The following is a 20,755-nucleotide window of genomic DNA, read 5'->3' as shown; positions in this document are numbered from 1 at the left end:
TAAACGTCGATTTCTGAACGGAATTGAAATTTGTTACAAAACAATACCATAGATAAAGTATTGTATTTTCGGGAAAAATCATTCCTGCAAGTAAAGCCGCGAGCAACGTCTAGTTATAAATAAAAACAAAGATAATATTATGTAATTAAATAATAAATTACAAACATGCGGCGATTAAAAGGATAATGTGCTATCTCAGATCAGAGGTCCGAGTTGTTGTTACTTAATAGTCAATAAAATATGTTTTCGAAAAACTTATTAATAGGAAAGTTATGAAATATTGAATACAAACAATTATGTAATGTTAGCATTTGTTACAAAATATTATTGTCCTCACTCTAGACATAACTTGCAATTGCTAAATGTACTGGAATGTACTAATATTGTGAAGAGGAAAAGTTGTTTAGTTGGTAGGGGCTGTTCTCTGTTATTATTGAAACGATTTTGAAAATTCTTTTACTAATAGGAAGCTACAATACTCCTGAGTGACTGCTTTTTATCTCGGAAACACATTTTCTAAAAGCTAATTTTTAATAAAACCAACTGCGAATGCATTATATGTTCAATAAATTCAAGAATGGTCAAACTGAACTGAATTTGCGTATCAAAATCTTGAAATAACTAACACCCACTGGTCGGAAAAATGGAAAGATAAGAAGTTCATCTAGTCTCAAATGAGTCGAGTATAGTTTGTACTGTGTTTCTTACTGTTTACGGATAGTTGCTATTCTTGTCGAGATACTTGTGGAGTTTTAAAACTCACCTTTTGTTGACGTACATAGATGGGGTCCGCGACTTTTTTTTTTTTTTTTTTTTTTTTTTTTTTTTTTTTTTTTTTTGTTTTCGCGGAGAAAGTACCTTATTACTACCGCCCAGCCTTCGTGGGGGGCGACTGAGCGGTTATGCTGGGGTAACCGTGCCTTACGGCCCGGCGTTGAGCCGCCCGGATTTGATGGTGACCTTCGGGCGACCGCCGGACCGAGTCCCTAACCCTATATACAACTTAACCTATGCACGGCCTACCAGCTAAAACTCCGCGGTGGCCCTCTTCGGCGCATTAGGGACGGCTGCGGGCTTCCTCTTACGTTTAAGTGTCTAGTCTGCGACCGCAGCCGCCCCGGCGCGGTACCGCCTTACGGCCCGTCTCCTATGGGGGGGGGGGGGCTCAGAAGCCCCCGCGCACCGAAGGACGCCCTCGGCGTCTACGGCAGCGTGAGGCCAACTACACACTGCCGTCCATCCCGGGGGTCAACCGACAAATGTGCAGAGATGCACAGAAATGCACTAGGGCGGACAGCCCCTGCTGCCCGCCGACGACCCCCTTCGTGGCCCCTGTTAGTCGCCTCTTACGACAGGCAGGGGATACCGTGGTGGAATTCTCCAAACGCCCCCATTCCACAGGGCGGGTCCGTGACCATCCCAATATTGCGTGGAGTCTACTCAAAGGATGTTAATGCAGCCTACTAGTTACTACTAATATTATTTTTCAAAACGACCAAAATGATGAAATTTGCCAGTACATAGTAGTCATTATTCTAGTCTAGGACACTGGCTTATACTGAAGATTATAGATATTATAGCTATTAGTAAAAATACTACGCACACCTTTTTGTCCCCGAAGGGGTAGGCTAAGGCGCACCCACTTTTAACCATGCTTATTCTGTCCCATGATATGCTAGATCATAGCAGGTAAAAAAGTATTAAATATTTCAATACTCATTTACAAATTCAGACATACATACATCCGATTTCCATGCGAAGATATCTCTCGATTATGTTTATTTATTCCAATTCAGTCATGTTCCATTTTTTTAATCAGGAACTAATTAACGATGCATGCGTCTCGCGTGTGACTGCAGTTTTTAGCGATATTATATCTGAGAATATTGTTTGCAATTATTGTTTTATTACTATACGGATAAGCTTGGAACTCGAGTGCAATTAGTGAACTCATTATTAGTTAGTTTATTATGTGTTAAAATAATATCAGCACTGTATTATATATTGTCCCATTGCTGGGCTCGGGCCTCCTCTATTATTTAGAGGGATTAGGCCTTAGTCCACCACGCTGGCCTAATGCGGATTGGTAGACTTCACACACTATGAAAATTCCTATAGAGAACTTCTCAAGTATGGAGGTTTTTTATGATGTTTTATTCACTGTTATAGCAAGCGATAATTCACAAAGAATACACATATAACTTTAGAAAAGTCAGAGGTGTGTGCCCTTGGGATTTGAACCCGCGGACATTCGTCTCGACAGTTCGTTCCACAACCAATTAGGCTATCGCCGCCTTATTATGTTTACCATGATGTAATAGATGTCCTCGGTTGGTGTAGTTGTTAGTTGCGCTGCACGACTACCATTGTCAGGTCCCGGGTCGAAAAAAGTGGTATTGGGTTTTTCTGCTCAGTATCAACCCGAAGTCTGGAATTTGTGCACGATATGGCGATAGACTCGCCCCCTATCACATCATGGGATGGTACACACGGTGAAGGGCGCCCTGGTTGCATCTTTGCCTAACTCTTCGGTTGATTTTGTTTAGTATAATAAGTGTGAATTTAGTGTAGTGTCAGATACCCTCTCGATTGACGTGAGGGGATAATAGGGATGTATTTTTTTCCAAATCAGGGTATTTAATATCTAGCTTATTTAAATTATCATCATTGTGAAGTGACTTACCATCACTACGACAACTCCAATGCAGTTCCAAAAATATATCAACCAAAAATCGTTCTTCATATTTTATTTTAATAATAATTAATTGATGCTGTTTTGTTCAAGGGTTAAAATTAATAAATATTTTATGCATTTTTTATTTATTAAACAAGATACAAGAACATATGACATCAATTCCCGGCGGCCACTGCACTAGGCTTCAGGCCCGTATCGCAGTGGACCAAATTAACCCCACAACCACAGCAAAATGACCCCAACTGCACCTGATGGTAAGTGGAGTGGGGTCCAATAGAATGCCGCATGATGAGAAATGATTACCCCTCGGCGGTCGACATAATTATGGCGGCCTATTAGAACGAGATATACACAGGTTGATCCCGCGACACACTTACGTGATAATGAATGATGCTCTATGATGATGTAATGGCGCGTATTTTCAGGCGACGGCTAGTGGGCGGCGTTCATGGAGACTGGCGGGACGCGGCGCGCATGGCGGTGTGCGCGTTGTGGGACGCGCACGGGTGGTTATGGCACGGTAAGTGGTAACGGTACCAAAAGAACCCTTAACCAACGAGGGGTTATTAAAATTAAACTATTTTTCGGATTTTATCGCGGTTTTAATTATTTTGGTTTTCTCCCGACGTTTCGAAGACTGCAGCCTTCATGGTCGCGGGGGGGACTGAGGTGTTGTTCATCCGCAAAGTCAAAGTTACAATATCTACTTACATTTTACAATTATACAACTTTTTAATTTTTTTAGTTGTTGGTAGTCCGATCTACGCATAATGAGCTCACAGTGTCTTGAACGAGGGGTACTGGGAGGTACATCGAGGCCTTTTTTTTGGGCCGCTCGCCAGTTACAGGCTAGGCGTCGTGATGCCTCTCGTGGGAGACTAATTGGTACTCCCCGGGAGTGAGCTTCATCGCTGTGACATAAAATGCCTGCCACTGCCGATCTTGCTTACAAGAGTTCCAGTTGTGGCTGATGGCGAAATATTCTTAAGTGTACATAAGATATTACAAGTTCCAGTGGTGGAAGTAAGAGCGGGATATTCTCAAATGTATATTAACTTTTCCTCCAGGTTACGAGATCCGAGGCCTAGAGAACATCCCCGAGGGTCCGTTCCTGATCATCTACTACCATGGCGCGCTGCCCATAGATATGTATTACTTCATAGCGCGCATGCAGTTACTGCGCAGGAGGCATATACACACAGTAGCTGATCGGTTGCTGTTTAAAATACCTGGTGAGTGTTGTTGTGGAAAATTGTGATGGTCTTATGTGGTTAGTGGATTAAATGTTTTTTTTTTTTTAATTGTTATAAATATTTCTAGTGTATGAAGGTGACATATTTATCAGATTATAAAAACACCAAATTTTCTATGTTTTTTTTAAATTTAATTTGATGTTTTTTTGTTTCACATTAGGCAACATTGGAATAGGTTTTTAATGTAATAATACATTATTTCTCATCCCATAGCTGTAATGAAATAATTTTATTAATTTGGTATTTTTTCATGTTCTAGGTTGGGCAACACTGCTCGAAGGGCTATGCGTGATCCCAGGCACGGTGCAGACGTGCGCGTCGGTGCTCAAGGCTGGCAACCCGCTCGCGATCTCGCCTGGCGGTGTGTACGAGGCTCAGTTCGGAGATCACTACTACAAGCTGAACTGGAAGGCGAGGATAGGGTTCGCTAAAGTAGCTCAGGAAGCCAAAGTGGTGAGTGAATTTTGAGTCTTAATATTTAGGTGGTAAGGGTCTAATACGAGAATACGTCTAGTAAAAACCATCGAACTGTATTTCTGTCGTCAATAATGCTTCTGTTTGAAATCAGTGTAAATTGACAGACTGGTTGTGGGACCGAACACCCAATGGCTCAGGTTACAAGAATAATGTATTAGCATACTTTCATTTGTAATTTCGACAGCTAAACGACTTATTGTATGGAGGTCACTCGTGTCGGAAGTGTAAGAGGAGTCCATGTCCAGCAGTGGACTAATATATGGGCTGATGATGTTGATGATTAATCCAGTACGTAATGATTGTTCGCAGCCGATAGTGCCGATGTTCACGCAGAACGTGCGCGAGGCGTTCCGCACGGTGGGGTGGCTGCGCGGCGTGTGGCTGCGCGTGTACGGCGCCACGCGGCTGCCGCTGGCGCCGGTGTACGGCGGCTTCCCCGTCAAGCTCGTCACGCACCTCGGCGCGCCGCTGCACCACCGCCCCGACCTCACGCCCGACCAGCTGCAGCGGCAGGTACACTACACGACCTACACCATCACAGTAGTAAAGGGCCGTGCCCAGCGGTGGGGTATGTAGGGCTGGCTCGCATGTCCTGTGTGACCGTTCATGTCATTACTCTTATTGTAAACTGCTTCTTTATGTTGGGTCTACTAACTCAAATCTCCTGTTACATGTTCCACGACTTAGGGCTCTGAGGTCCCGGGTTCAAAGACTGAGTTGAAGTGTGATATGTAGTATTTCTGTTCGGAATCAGTTTGGGTTCGGGAATTTACACCCGATATGGTTATAGACTCGTCCTCTCTTAACTACTTAATGCTTGACATGTTAGTCAGCTAACGTGACAGCTACATGACAGTTACAAGACATTACGCGTGTCACGGGAATATAACCTTAATATTTGTTTCATAATAAGGTTATATTTCCGTGACACGCATAATGTCATGTAACTGTCATGTTAGCCGGCTAACATTCAAATCATTCCGATGGCAAATGGGTTAAATCGTAGGCCGGAACATACAGGCAAAAGTAAGGTGCACCTCTGCCTACCCAGTCGGGAGTAAAAACGTGACCTGAGAATTTGTTTATAAAATAAATAATGTTTGTAGGTCGCCACCGCCATCGAAGAATTAATCGAACAACATCAAAGGGTACCCGGAAGCATTTTACGCGCGCTAACGGAACGCGTGTACGAAATACCCAAAAGGAAATCCTTAGCAAAGACCGACGCTCTACCCAACGGCAAATGTAAAAACGGCGACGTCAAACGGGAACCCAGTGACAGCTGTCAAAGTGACAGTAGTGAGAAACCTAAAGTGTCATAAAAGTGCCAGTGTTGCTGTGTAAAGGTACCATTTGGTAGAATTTTGGACTCATTTAGGCCTAAGTTCTGTGATTTGCGCGTTTACGTCAAAATGTTTTATTTTAGTGTACGATAGCATCCTGACCTCTGGCTATAGACAAGGCAGATTTATAATCTATGTTGTATGCTCTATAGTTTAAATATCGGAGGCTCCAATCGACCGTAATGCGTTGAAATTTTGACGATTTTCTCGTAGTCATATAACTACGTTTTTTATTACCAATATATATAGTACTTATGTGATGTCATTTTCTTTGTGTAGGTAGCAAGTGATAACCTTAGTTTTGTAGGGGTATAATGCTCAAAAGTTACTCATTTTTTTAAATTTAGAAATTGAAATAGTACTGAAGGCTATAAGCCTTTTCGCCATGTAAATATACTTCCTTATCTGTGAAAGAAATTGAAATCATAATTTATATTAACGTAATTTAGTCTATAAGAATGTTCTAAAATTTATTTTTATTTCGGTTCAAATACTACGAAAAACACTATTAAAAATACGCCTAAATTGGATCGAATTTAGTTTTATGTATTACTTAATAAAAATTAAGATTTTTTTGTATTAATTCAAGTGGAATCCTTTGGAAATTGAGTATAGGTTACCATTTATTACACCATTTTAAAAATATATCTATATTTGTTAATATTACGTATATACTGTTAAGATAGGTTATTTAGTGAGGAAATATTAATGACGTTTTCCTTTGACATAGTGTAATATATTTTACATCATTAGGTAGTTTTTCAGTAATAAAATAAATATGTTTATTGAGATATGATTTTGGCTTATTTTTAATGAATTAAGTATGTCAGTAAATGTAACCATTTTAATAGTGCTTTATGAGATTAGAACTTCTGTTTTTTTTTTTATTCTATTTTTTTTTATTATGAGCCTTGCTTGGGCTTATGTATTGTAAATTATGGAGTGGTTATACCAGTTATTGATGGTAACAAGGCGATAGATTCGCATATGACAGGGCTGGCCCTGCATTATATTCAATGACGAGTTATTGTGATTCACTGTAAATCTCGGGCTATTGCGCATGAGTTCATCTATATTCAAGTATTTCGGGTATTTCCGTCTCTTGATATGTTTGATGTACGATGTTCAAACCTTATCTTATGGATGATAATATTTGGGATTGGATCTTTGGTGAAGTTTGGGGTGTTAAAGTTTGGAGGCCGGTCGTAAAAAATTAAAACTTTTTTAGTTTTTTTTTACCCCACTGCACTTGATTGTAAGCAGATTGTGTCGCAAAATGATTATCCCTTGCCAGTCGACACAATTATGCCGGCCTTTTTAAACTGAATATACACAAGCTAATACCGCAACGCGAGACACTTGGATGGTCTCATCATGGTTAAGACATGTGAAGATCCCATTGAGTGGGACAAGGGGAAAAAACATATCCTCAAATGCCGCATCGAGATTTATAGTGAATTACTATTTTATGTGTAAAGACTTTCAGGTGTATAGTATACTATAATATAAATACTATGATGAATATGAAATGCTTGTTTTTGGAGTATCAAAAGGCGCATTTATAAATTACCTAGATGATATTCATTTTGACATAAAAATATAGCATTTTTATATGATGAAAAAATATAATATGTAAGGACTAAGAATGTTCAAAAAATGCATTTTTGTATTCCACTGTATTTAACACCATGTATTTAATAAGCATAGCATGCGGATATAGTTTATATGTTAATTACATTACAGTTCAAATTAGGTATTGTATAAAGTTGAAAAGTGAACAGCTTAAGGGCTTGGTGCTCTTTGTAATATATGATACGTATAGTGCTACTGTTTTATACTATTACTTGACCAATATTGATGTGGTTCTTTGAATCGTTGTGATAAAAGTTTCAAGATGTTTCTAATACTAAAGGATTAGCAAGAACTCGCAGCAATATACCGTGCAGAAACCAAATATGACTCAAGTCCTCAAGTCCTGCAAGCTTCAAAAATAGGGTACCGGACTCATTTTTGTTCTTTACTATTATTATTACTATTGTTATATAAATTATAACACAGAAGGAATTATTAAAATCAAGTAAAAAATCAACAAGTTATAAGTCTTGGAATGTCGGTGGAAGGGGTAATTAAAAAGAAACAGAAAAGAGACGAAATACCCACATTTGACGTCATCAGGAATTACTACGCGTGCGAAAGAAAGAGATGAAGCGATATCCCCACAACGCGCCCACTTCAGGGCCCTTATTCTGTATGATAGTGTAAGCGCGTAACGCGGCCGTGTCATGTTATCTTCGAGAAATATGCGTGGAATGGTATTCTGTAAGTCAAATTTCTATAGTCCTAAACATGATGCGTTGTGTTACGTGCTTGTTACGCACTGTCAAAATAACGTGCGGGATAGAGAATAAGGCCCCTGCACGTTATAATATTTGAAATATGAATTACTCGCCCATTTTTTAACCAATTTTTATGCAGTTTTCGCAGGAGTGCTTCTTTTCGTATTATTAACCATTACATATAGAATAATGAACAAAATCAAATATAGGCCGGTTCCCTATTGCAGACGTCTTGCGGCGATTTACGCGGTTAAAATTGCTTGAAATCTTCTGCTAATCCAAACCTCGCTTCATGTTTATATTTGATAAAATACTTTGTTACTTGCATAGAATAATTTCTTTAGTATACTTTATAACAACAGCGAGATAGTATGATGTTGCATTTAAATTGATTTTGGTAGCCTAAAACCCGAGACAAGTACCAAAGTGTTTATTAATGGTCAAAACAAGAAAAAATAATCATAATAGTATGCATGTGAAAAATGCCATTTTTAGTCGTAGAATGTCATTAATATTGTATGATAAAAAATGTATAGCAATATGTTTGTATATGTGCACGCTGACGTTTAAAATATAACGAATTATTTTGAAAAAGTGTTTGATTATCTGCATGTAATTGGCATTTTGAAAATACAGGGTGTCCCTAAATAAGTCAAGTTTAGGGCGAAATTATATTAAAGTATCGACCAGATAAAAAATAATTAAAGAAGAAAAAAAGATTGATAATTGACAAGAACTAACAAATTTGAAAACTAAATCGAAAATAGTAATGCGCTATTAGAGTTTATTTTTCTCTGGTAGATAGCCTTTTACATGAGCTTTCTATTGGGTTAATTAAGGGGTATCTTATAAATAAAAAAAAAAACAATGAAATTAAAATCATTTATTATAAATGTCTGAAATTAAATAACGTACAATATACAAAGAAAATTATCGTAAAACTTATAATTATATTATCATATACGCTTACTACATATTCCTAGTTATAGAAATCATTTATGGTACAATTAAATAATACTTCCTACAACAGTCTAACAATTAGCCCTGTACATGAACTTGCTTATATCTCGGATTTATATTTTTGAAAAATGGTCCTTCGAGCCTGAATTTAAACAGCGAGCAAGGAATAGCTATCATTATATATGGCTAGCCTGAAGTCAACCGCGAGCGGCATTGCCATTGGTTTAGAGACTACAGAAATATTAGTAGATCAAAAAGGAACCAGTGCTTTTGAATTAAAAACCATTTCTAATAAAGCTTGTATACGTCTCTTTGTTACCTAATGTTTTATCTAGCTTCTGATATTATTAAATTATTTCATTATCATCACATTTTATGAACTCGGTAATGCATTCGTATGGAATTTCGCAAGTAAATAAATAAACTGCTCTAAACAAAATATAAACTAAAGGAATTTTGTTGTGATATACCAAATTATTTCATTTTCCGTTTACGTCTCAACAAAACATTTAATTACTATTACAGACATACACATGTACATTGTATACATATATCTACGCGTAGTGTACAGAGCTGGGCAAAATACATTGCTTTGTCGTTAAATTACAAATTGAAAAATACAATCACCCATGAATTTTAAAATATGAAATATCTTTAAGGAAGTATTTGAAATTATAAGTGAGTAGTGTATGCAAACGTCGCAATTGGGATATTTCAGACCTTCAGATTGTGCGTGGTAATGTCGATTATAGCTTATGAATCATTGGTACAATTAGACGTAACAAATAATGTCCAAATATAAGTCTTATAGCTAGCGTCGACTAGGCTCGCCGAGTCGAAATGTAATAGACTAATGCGCTTGCCTGATTTACTATAAAGTTCCGTCCATTGAGAACCCGCCGGGACACAGCGCGCAAAAATCAAATGATCGCGCATTTAAAATGAAAACTAGATTCTGCTTAATACGATGATTGCGGCACCAAAACAATGAACTATTCATCAGTACGATGCACCACGTACTGGTGTGTAGCTGAATGAGACAGCCTTAGATATATTTTTAACACTAAATCTGTGTGCTAGCTGTTAGCACATGCGCCAAAACAAATACAATCGTTACGTGAGCCGCAATCAACGTCTTAAGTAGACGACATCCTTTAATTTCCATATTTGGTCCTTCGAGCCGGATCTCACAAAGTCTGCGCACACGAAACATCCTTTTCCAAGGGCGAATATCCGGAATTGTATACGTACGTATTTTATAAGAACTCGTAGTTGTCGTCGAACTGCTGCGGCTGAGCGGTGGGCCGCGCGCCGCTGCCTCCGGGCCTGTATTGCGGCTGCTGGGGGCACGGATCGGGTAAAAATTCACTTACTGATTAGAACTTATTACAATTTTTTTTTTTTACTTACTGTTTTTAATCAATCATAGGACTTAAAAAGTGACATAAAATATGACGTAAAAAGTGACAGTATTGATAAAATAGTAAGAAATAATTTTAAGGTTTATGGGTGAAGTTTTTACGAATAATGCTGTGACATATTTAGTAGGTAAATCACGGGAGTCATAAGTGAAGTAACTCCAGCGGTATCTTTGAGAGTTGTTAATCCTTATGATAATTGGGCCTAAATTTGCGTGTAAAAGTTAACCTACGAAGAGACAAAGCAAAAGTAAATAGAATCATGCAAATTAAAGATGTGATATGAACGTACTGACATTGTAATATTACTCATAAAAAAATATATCTTTTTATTTTCAATTTCCCAAACGACGTATTTTAATTATATATCACGGATTCTGCTAATAAAAAACCATTATACGTATTATTTCTTCTTTTTTTTTAAATTAAAAGTCATTTTTAGGCTTCTGTCTACACGAATATCTCATCAAAAGTAATAGTACAATGTCGCAACGCGATTAGTATGAAAGGTGGTGTGAAGCATTACTTGTGCGAGCTAGGGTCGGAGCGCGTGCGGCGTCACATGTGCGGGCGCCCGCCGCGCGGCGCTTGCTGTTGCTAAAACACATGTACGCGATGCTGTTACTGACCACAAAAGCCTGGGCTCTCAAATGTTTGCCACATTTTTTGTGGCTTATAGGTTATCAGAGTAGATATATAGTCTCCGATGGGCGACCTACGGATGCGCTGTGAATTAGTAAAAGGGGAAGTAGGAATGAAAATTATAATTAAAAACTGAGTCTTAATTCTTTTCTCTGAAGGAAGAATTTTTTGAAGGTTTCGGATGCGACGAATAAGTAGAATCGAGGAACTGTAGTTGGAGGTGAAAGGGGTGGAAAGCAAACGGAAAAGGCAAAGGAAGGGGACATTAGCATATAACAGCGTGCTAATGTACCTATTAGTATCTGAAACGCACGTTAAAAAATGCCAGCGGCCATGCTTGGACGTTAAAAATGATTTTTTAAGCTAATTATAATTTGTGAAATAAAAACAGTTGGTATTAGCGTTGCAGAAAATTACATTTTCAAACCGTTCAGGCTGTGTCTTGCTATGAGAAGGAATGCAAAAAAAAACTTTTTTTTTATATGAGTTAATAACCAAGCCAGAAGTACCACAAATATTATTTCTGATTTGCAAACAGATTGAAAACGTTGATGTGGCCGCTATTTCAACACTTAAAGCAAATTAATTTAAACAGAATTTACCACAAGAAATAAACACATCTAAAACGATAATTTTTTTTCACAGTTATCGCAAAGTACACTGCAGCTGATGGTAAGCAAAGAGCTGTCAAGATAGAGTATCGAAGATAGTTCCCTTAACAGTCCACTTAATTAGTTTTTGTTATTGAAATAACGGCCATGAATCGCAAATAAACCGACTGAATATTGAAATATTTACAAAGAAATTGTTAGCGGCGGATAAAAGAGAATTATAAGGAACAAATATTATTTTTTATTTACAAAAGTGCTTTTATGTTTGGACCTGATGTAAAAATGTACCAACCAAACATTTGATAAAATTGAAAGTACACAAAGTATTTAAATCACGGTTTTTATTTCTATCAAAAAGAACGAAGATGCTTATCAATTTGGATAATAAAATAAAAATACTACATTCCCTTGCCGCACTACAGTATGCCACTCTGACGAATGTGTCGCGAATGCATCATTCAATGGCTCCTAAGTAAACTATCGTATCTGGTAAAATTGCGATATACACATTTTAGCGATTCGTTATCTAGGTATTGTTACTACCAAACCCATTTAAATAAAAAAAGTTAATAAACGAAAATACACTTCATTAAGAATCATTTACTATTTTTTTGTAGAGTTTGTTAGTAAACTGTACCTACATAACGAAAAGGGTATATCGCATTTTTTTTAGATACGTTAGTTTACTCAGGAGCCATCGCATTGTGTGAAATGCGCGGCGAACTGTTGCAGCAACTGCGCGTCTCGCGTTCATAACGTGTTAGTCACATTTGCACGAAATTTTTCCAGTGGGCATATTCTTTATGACAGTTTAAATTCGTAACACGTGTTGCGGCATTTTCGTGAAATTATTATGGAATAGTATTCTATGTGCTAATTGAAATTGAGTGCGTTACTTGCTTGTTATGAATTTTTAAAATAACGTGTGGCGTAGGGTACCAGGTCCCAGATTAATAAAAAATAAATTGTATTTATCTCAAAAATGTCATTATTTGGGTTGGATCATTTTTCCATAAGATCCTATTAACAGGTGATGTGTATTGTGTGGTGGTGTGTGCATACCTGCTGCAACAGGTGTCGCAGGCCGGGGTTGGAGGCGGGGTGCATGGGCCGTAGGATGCGCGGCTGCAGTGCGCCTGCGCCGCGGAGCTGCTGCTGTAACTGTTGCTGCAGTTGATGCTTGCGTTGCTGCTCCTGGGACGATAACGATACTTTGGAAAACTACACCCATAGTGCAGCGTAAGTGTAGCCAATTCGTTCACTTATTAATTTGTGAATGAATTAATTTGTTGCTGCTGGATATTCGCTAGATTTAATTCTGTCTATCTTACAGTAAGTATTCTTCCATTTATTTAAATTCTCTGCCAATTACATTATGATTAATGACACCAGACTACAGTCTTGCTTTAATTTGCTAAGGGTCATTAAATCTCTCTTCAGTTTGCAATAAATGTGACAGGGAGATAGTCTCCTCCTAAAGCACACTAACCTCCAGCTGCTTGTAATGCTGCTCCTGCTGCTGCGCGGCGTGCAGGTGCGTCCTGATGTCCATCTGCGACTTGAACTGCGCCTCCTGCTGGTGCGCGGCCTGCAGCGTTTCCTGCAGCTGCTGGATCTTCTCCAGGTTCTGCTGCCGCGCCGCCTCGAGCCCGTCCAGCTGGGTGACGGGGCGGGGGCCCTTGCCGCCCACCTGACCCACTTGACCCACTTGGCCGACTTGTGATACCTGACCGCCCATGCCGCCGCTTATCATCATACCCTATAAAAAGTGTATAAATCACGGTCTAACATTTGATTTCACGATGACTATGTATAAAGATATTTCATATACAACAGCCGATATTTAAATAAACCATTGCTATAGAAAAAGCTGATTACATATTTAGCTTTATAAGTAACTTAAACAGCCAATTAAATTTTAGTATCAACAAAGCAAAAACATTCAACATCGTAACTAACCTGTGAATGTTGCTGCATCTGCTGTTGAACCATGGGTTGGCTGGGGCCTTGGCCGGGCATCTGTCCCACTTGCCCCACCCCGCCCACCTGGCCGACGCCCCCCACTTGTCCCACGCCCCCTACTTGTCCCACACCTCCTACTTGTCCCACGCCGCCGACCTGGCCGACGCCCCCTACTTGTCCCACGCCCCCCACTTGTCCGACGCCTTGCATGTTACTACACATGCCCGCGGCGCCGCCCATGCCGCTGGATGACATTCCAGCTGTAGACATGGCTCCTGTCGCTAAAATAATGAGTAAAGATTGCTAATAATTAAGTATTAAGATCTGTAACGCAAACATAACCGCGATACATCTATACCCGGCCTATAATAAAGTTAGAAGCACGCGGATGCACCACGCACTGATCCCACTCCTACTCCAAGGCCGTAAAATAAAAGATTTGCGTATACATTTATAGATAATTTCATCCACGAAGACGCGCCCCACTACTTCCCTTAATCGCTTACAATGCGCATAAGCAGCATGTGTGCACACGCACACTATACGATAGCGTCGAAGCTGAGGCATTCAGTCCCTTTGCCCCGCAACACCCACGCTCAAAAAAGTGGTGGGGCGGGTCTTCATGGATGAAGTGACTTTTACTTTATATTCGATAGTACACATGCGCGTTATAGCTTTGATCATGACCCAATCAAATAGGACTGATACAAGTTCAACATCTCTCTAGATGCTGATCCGCCTGAGGCGCCGTTCAAGTATTATGTAACGCAATTTGGAGGGGAGGGGGGTCCTGTAAAACGTTACTATGCGTTACAGGCGCGGGAGGGGCGTACATACAAAGCGTTATGTAAAATTGTTTTTTTTATTTTAAAACAATAACAAATGTATTTTAGCGACTTTCCGGTATTTTGCATAAAATAATTGTGAATATTAGAAAAAAATTGTAACTTTAGAGTTACATAACTTTTAGAGGAGGGTGGGGACGTAGAAGAAAATGTTACAGCGCGTTACATTGCGGGGTTCAAAAATCTTCAAAAATTGCGTTACGTAATACTGGAACGGCCCCTAACCCTGGGTGGATCAATGTAGCCTCGGTGGATATGGAACTCTGCTGATAACTTAGGAGATAAAACCGTGATGGGATGGTACTTACCGGCCATGGTGGCGTTGGGCATGGCGCCGGGCATCCCTCCCGCCGCGCTCACGTTCGCCGGCAGCTGCTTGTTGATGATCTGAGTTATCTTCTGCTGCTGGATCACCTGCATGATACAACTAGTATAAAGCTCTTAATGCTAGACAAATCAAAATTTGAAGGACATTTGTACGTTGGGTTAGGGAGGAAAAATGTGAGAACGAATGTTAATTTTTTGTTTTTGAAATTTCAATTCGGCGGTTCTAAAAGATAACAATATTTATTTAATTTTGTATTTTATATCGCTCTTTGTATTTCATTTTTTATTTATTTTAATTATTACATACAGTAAATGCGGCGATAGCCTAGTTGGGTGTGGAACGGACTGCTGAGACGAATGTCCGCAGGTTCAAATACCAAGGGCACACACCTCTGACTTTTCTAAAAAATCATGTGTGTATTCTTTGTGAATTTATCGTTCGCTTTAACGGTGAAGGAAAACATCGTGAGGAAACCTGAACATCTGAGAAGTTCTTTATAGGAATTTCGAAGGTGTGTGAAGTCTACCAATCCGCACTAGGCCAGCGTGGTGGACTAAGGCCTAATCCCTCTCAGTAGTAGAGGAGGCCCGTGCTCAGCAGTGGGCAAGTATATAATACAGGGCTGATATTATATACAGTAAATATTGTATTTCATTTAAAAAAATCTATTTAATTTCAGAAATAATATGATTACCTTTCTAAGTCTGTCGACGAACGTGGCCTGGTTGTTTGGTATGAAGCCGAGGTACACCTTCTTGTCGGGCGTGTACAGTAATATCAACACTTTAATCTCGCACTGCGGAGGCGACGACATCGGTTGGAAGTGAACACAGCCAGCCTGCAACAATCGGCATGTAAGTACTGAACTAAACCTCTGCCTTGTCTACCTGTCTGTCTGAACGCGATACACTCAAAAACTATCGAACAAATTTCAATGAAACTTGGTAGGAGATAGTTTAAGCTCTCAGGAAGCACATAGATTACCTTTTATTCCAGAAATACTCTTTCACGCGGGCGAAACCGCCAGAAGAAGCTACTCAATATTTAAAAAATCTGTTCACAATGTTACTTACAAACCCGTTGACCATGACCTTGGTGAGCTGCTCGAGCGCTTCACTCGGCTGCAGGTGGAACAGCACCGACTTGCTGTCCTTCAGGTACTGTCCGCCGATGTTGCTGATCAGCTGCTTGGGCATCAGCTGCATCAGCAGTTTGTTCGGCCACGTGTCCACCTTCAGCTCTGGTTCTATGTCCTTGGAACTCGCGGACACCTGGAGCATTTCAAATGGACTCAAGTTTCTTTTTAATTGTTTTTGAGAACTATCTCTATGTCTCTTAAGACTATTACGTCTCTACATTCCCTTTAAAGAGTGGGACACATTTGAGCATTCTCCTTTCTTTCGTCAAAGTGTGAGATTTTTGTACTCTGTCACTAATAGGTACTCACCTGACAAGGCAGCAGCTTGGTGGTCTTCTGCTGGTCACCGGGAGACTTGCCCTTCTCCATCCACTCGATGACTCCGCTCCAGATGTAGCTGCGCTGCAGCTGCGGCTGTGGCGCAGTGCCGCTCGTCGATGGGCCCGCGTTTAACATGTTCGGCATACGCTGATGTCCGGCCTGAGTTATCAAAACCAGCGTTAGTGCAATGGTCGATGTTTGATTCTTTGATGGTCCAGTTGGGTATTACTAACTACTAGAGTTACCCTTGTGTCTACTACTGTCATCAATAATAATAAATTGAGTCAGAAGCTAGATGCAGAAGGCAGTATTGCTGAACACGGCAGGCATTGTGACGAGATTGAGGACGGGTACGTCAGCAGCGTCGACGGGCCCGCGTACAGCGGACGTGTGTAGTGTGTAGTGTGTAGTGTGTAGTGTGTAGTGTGTACCTGCGCGGGCTGGTGCGCGTGGTGCGCGGCGTGCGCGCTGTGCGCGGGGTGCGCGGGCGGCGGGTAGGACGGCTGCGCCAGCTGCGTCAGCAGCGCCGACGGGCCCGCGTACAGCGGACGTGTGTAGTGTGTAGTGTGTAGTGTGTACCTGCGCGGGCTGGTGCGCGTGGTGCGCGGCGTGCGCGCTGTGCGCGGGGTGCGCGGGCGGCGGGTAGGACGGCTGCGCCAGCTGCGTCAGCACGCGCCGACGGAAGCCCGCGTACAGCGGACGTGTGTAGTGTGTAGTGTGTAGTGTGTACCTGCGCGGGCTGGTGCGCGTGGTGCGCGGCGTGCGCGCTGTGCGCGGGGTGCGCGGGCGGCGGGTAGGACGGCTGCGCCAGCTGCGTCAGCAGCGCCGACGGGCCCGCGTACAGCGGACGTGTGTAGTGTGTAGTGTGTAGTGTGTAGTGTGTAGTGTGTACCTGCGCGGGCTGGTGCGCGTGGTGCGCGGCGTGCGCGCTGTGCGCGGGGTGCGCGGGCGGCGGGTAGGACGGCTGCGCCAGCTGCGTCAGCAGCGCCGACGGGCCCGCGTATAGAGGCCGCGCGCCGCCCAGCCAGCCCCCTCCGCGCCCGCACGCCGGCCGCGGGAACGATGCGCCGCCCACGCCCACACCCACACCACCGACGTTGCCCACGGCACTCGCGCCACGAGCCGCCACGGCCGCGCCGCGACCCACCGCGCTGCACATAACCACCAACAATCATAAGTAAACATATCTTTAATGGACTGTCAACTTGGGCCGTCCGCCATATTGCACTTAGAATGACGTCATTTAGTTAACCATGTATTGTCATTCAAATAAAACATGTGGGCAAAATTTTATCTTAAACCGTTGAACATTACTACTATAAAATTAATTTGCATGTTTTGACGCACACATACATAGAAATATTATAAGTTAAATTATTCATTTTCATTTAATTATTTTGATTTACACATTATTTTAATGATAATTTTTTTTGTATATACAATATACATGCACTCATCACCTATCATTACAATGGCACTTATCTAGGCTGGTCTATAATATCATTTTAATTTATAGCTATGTATCAATAAAAAAAAACGCGATGCCATGACAACAACGAATGTGACTAGCATAACTTCCAAGGAGTATAATTAAATATTAATCTTTAATTATGCCAAAATAATTCAACACACAGGGTTAAAACAACTCACCCGTACACGTCTGTCTGTATATCCGGCACGGGCGGCGGCGCGGGGCTCGGCGGCCGCTCCTTCAGACTATAGCCTCGGAGTAATACTAGATGACGGGGATCCTGTATCACAATAGAGACCATTGTTTTAAATATACATGGTGTTTTGATATGGAGGAAAACAACTCAACAAATGGTAAGAATATAATTTTAAAATTTCAACCACACATAGAAAGTGGCAATGAAAACTATGGTATAGCGATGATTATGCGATTGGGCTCACTATGCATCCTCTTACTGTTTGTGAAGGGTATGTATTTGTATTTTGTACCTTGGCAAAGTTCCTCTGCTGCGCCTGCTGCAGGTCGCCGCCGGCGCGCTCGTACAGCGCGGAGAGTGCGGGCAGGCGCCGCGCCGCCGCCACCGACACCTGCACCCCGCGCTCGCACGCCGCCGCGCACCACGACTCCACGCTGCCGGGCACGCCTGCGCACACACACCTTTCTTTCTCTTACTCTTTCTCACAATCCACCCGTCACAACTAATGAAGGTGTAAATAGAACGCTGCTGTTTTTTCGCGTAATCACAGCTTTTATTATTGACAGCTATTTAAATAAAAATTTCAATAAAAGTAATGTAAATAACTGACCTGGAGGTACGAGGCCACCAGCATATGCAGAATATGGTGGAGATGAGCACAAGATTAGTATGTGCATGGGTATGTCTGTCCTGCCGAGCTCGTCGAAGCACGCTAGCGCGGTCGTGATGGCCTCCGTCACACACGCCCTGCTCTCTGCATGGCCCCCTACATATCTAGAAAACAGTATATGACCTGACTTGTGGAATATATCATGTCCTGGATTCAAGATAATCACTTGTACAGTTTTTACTAGATTTTGTTTTCCTAATTTTTTTTTAAATGTATGGGGTATATTTTCAGTATTCAGTTACAAAATAACCATTTTATAAAACTTTATACTTTAAATATTATATAATCAATAAAGAAAAAACTTTTTTATAGGTAATTTTATCCACAAAGACGCTACATTTTGAGGGGACTCAACACCATTTTTTGAAGGAGATTGATCCAAGCATGTTACCTGAGGCTATCCCAATCTGTCATATAATTAATATTATTTATACCCACACACACACATACTGCTTTTATCAAGCAATTGGTAGCAAGAGGCGCAAATGATGCACCGACTTTTCGTCAAGCATATTCCGTCCTATGATGTGATAGGGGCGAGCCTATCGTTATAACGAGCATAAATTCAATACACCATGCTCATGCTGAGTAGAAAAAGCCAAAATCACTTTGCCTGACCCAGGGTTCGAACCCAAAACCTGAGCACTGCAGTTGTACCACAACACATGTATGCCATCACGGCAGTGAATTAACTAAACTTACTGTATTTTATCTACTGTCTCCGAGACAGTCTGTGGGTTGGTGAATGGGCCATAACTGGCAACTGGCAGCCCCGGGTGGCAGTCAGCTGCTTTGTATGTGACTATACTGTACACTGAGCCACTGCCACCACCTTCTTCTAGTGCACCACCATGGAAATATCTGCAAGTGAGCATTGATGTATATCTCATTAATATGTACCCTGGATATAGATCAGGTCGCTTAATTAATCATTAAGTTGGTGAGGATATGTTGGAAATGTGTAAACTATGTGCAAGCAGAGACTGAATTGAAAGAACAATGGTAGCGGTCAGCTATCGCCAAAAATATATGTTAAAAACTTTAACTTCTCCATATATAATAATATGATATGTCTATAAATGTAAGATATAGAAATAAAATGCGAAAAAACCACAGTTGAATTGAGTACCTCCTCCTTTTCTTGAAGTCTAATAAACTAGTTTTATTTCAATGTTCTCTTTGAGGATACTATTTCTTGGTTTAGTTTGGTTAAAAAAGGAATTTAAATAAATTTGTGAGTGACATATTACAGAGTATTGTTTTAATAATTTTAACCATGTTTAAGTTCAAAGTCGAGTTACAAGATTCATAATTTTAACCAGATAAACATTGTCATTGCAGATATTTATCAAGAACAGTAAGTGTATTTTTTTTTTGCTTTGAATGATGACACGAACTTGCCGTTTGGCTGATGGTAAGCGAAACGACCGCTTAAAACAGTAAAACATCATCCAACACCTTGAATTACAGCCTTGTATTGGATATCACTGCGCTCACCATCCATCCATTCATGAACCCATGAGACATGAGATGTTAAGTCTTATAATGTCCAGTAGTTACTACACTGGCTACAATCTCCTTCAAACCGGAACATTACACACTGTTGCTTGGTGGCAAACACAGACATTGCGGTGGTACCTACCCAGGCGGAGTCCCACATGGGAGTGTGTTTATCTTATTGACTGGCATAACTCATAAAAATAAGACACAGGTGCTTCACAATAAAAATAATATCAGTTTATTTTACTTACTCAAGAGTAGGGATAATGTAATTTGTTTTGAGTTCGCTGATGTACGCTCCGTTTGTGGACGTCGCCTCTATGACAAATATCACCTCCGCCTGCACCGGTGAGTCCGGCGCATTCACTACCATCGTTGCTGCTTGTTCTTTCTCAATATTTGTTATTTTCTTTATAATTGATTACAAAATGCTGATACGGAGCCAACCAAAACACATTCTAATTTGACAGTTGTAGCAATTTGACAGATGTGAAATGCATATTTGCGATATTCCATATTTCATAAATCAGTATTTCTAGCATTACTGCTTGACGTTCTAATATTATAATGCATAGTTATTTCTTTAATC

At 40.7% G+C, this 20,755-nt stretch overlaps 2 protein-coding genes across 6 annotated transcripts in view; one reads left to right on the top strand and one right to left on the bottom strand.

Annotated features, from left to right (window-relative positions):
* Positions 1–7,722, top strand: part of LOC115442992 (transmembrane protein 68) — a 28,528-nt gene extending 20,806 nt beyond the window's left edge. For both annotated transcript variants that reach the window (XM_030168254.2, XM_030168252.2), the window contains exons 3-7: positions 3,121–3,215; positions 3,763–3,927; positions 4,208–4,401; positions 4,735–4,938; positions 5,532–7,722. In XM_030168254.2, the coding sequence (XP_030024114.1) occupies positions 3,121–3,215; positions 3,763–3,927; positions 4,208–4,401; positions 4,735–4,938; positions 5,532–5,747 (874 nt within the window). In that variant the 3' untranslated portion in view covers positions 5,748–7,722. The remainder of the gene's footprint in view (positions 1–3,120; positions 3,216–3,762; positions 3,928–4,207; positions 4,402–4,734; positions 4,939–5,531) is intronic.
* Positions 7,723–8,972: 1,250 nt separating this feature from the next.
* Positions 8,973–20,658, bottom strand: LOC119190156 (mediator of RNA polymerase II transcription subunit 25-like). Of its 4 annotated transcripts, none has more exons than XM_037441398.1 (15): positions 20,418–20,658; positions 19,369–19,527; positions 18,607–18,770; positions 18,289–18,443; positions 17,980–18,080; positions 17,222–17,480; positions 16,318–16,488; positions 15,944–16,141; positions 15,565–15,708; positions 14,851–14,956; positions 13,695–13,978; positions 13,225–13,494; positions 12,798–12,929; positions 11,009–11,079; positions 8,973–10,404 (listed from the first exon to the last, which is right to left on the bottom strand). In XM_037441398.1, the coding sequence occupies exons 1-14, from the start codon at positions 20,537–20,539 to the stop codon at positions 11,041–11,043; spliced, it is 2,304 nt and encodes a 767-aa protein (XP_037297295.1). In that variant the 5' UTR covers positions 20,540–20,658; the 3' UTR covers positions 8,973–10,404; positions 11,009–11,040. The 4 variants fall into 4 exon arrangements, with proteins under 4 accessions (XP_037297295.1, XP_037297297.1, XP_037297288.1 ...); XM_037441400.1 differs by having other exon boundaries at positions 8,973–10,401; XM_037441391.1 differs by lacking the exon at positions 11,009–11,079.
* Positions 20,659–20,755: the final 97 nt, after the last annotated feature.

This window comes from Manduca sexta, chromosome 4 (assembly GCF_014839805.1).
Source record: "Manduca sexta isolate Smith_Timp_Sample1 chromosome 4, JHU_Msex_v1.0, whole genome shotgun sequence".
NCBI lineage: Eukaryota > Metazoa > Arthropoda > Insecta > Lepidoptera > Sphingidae > Manduca > Manduca sexta.
Note: the sequence above shows the minus strand (reverse complement) of the source record. Positions and strands in the feature narration are given on the sequence as shown.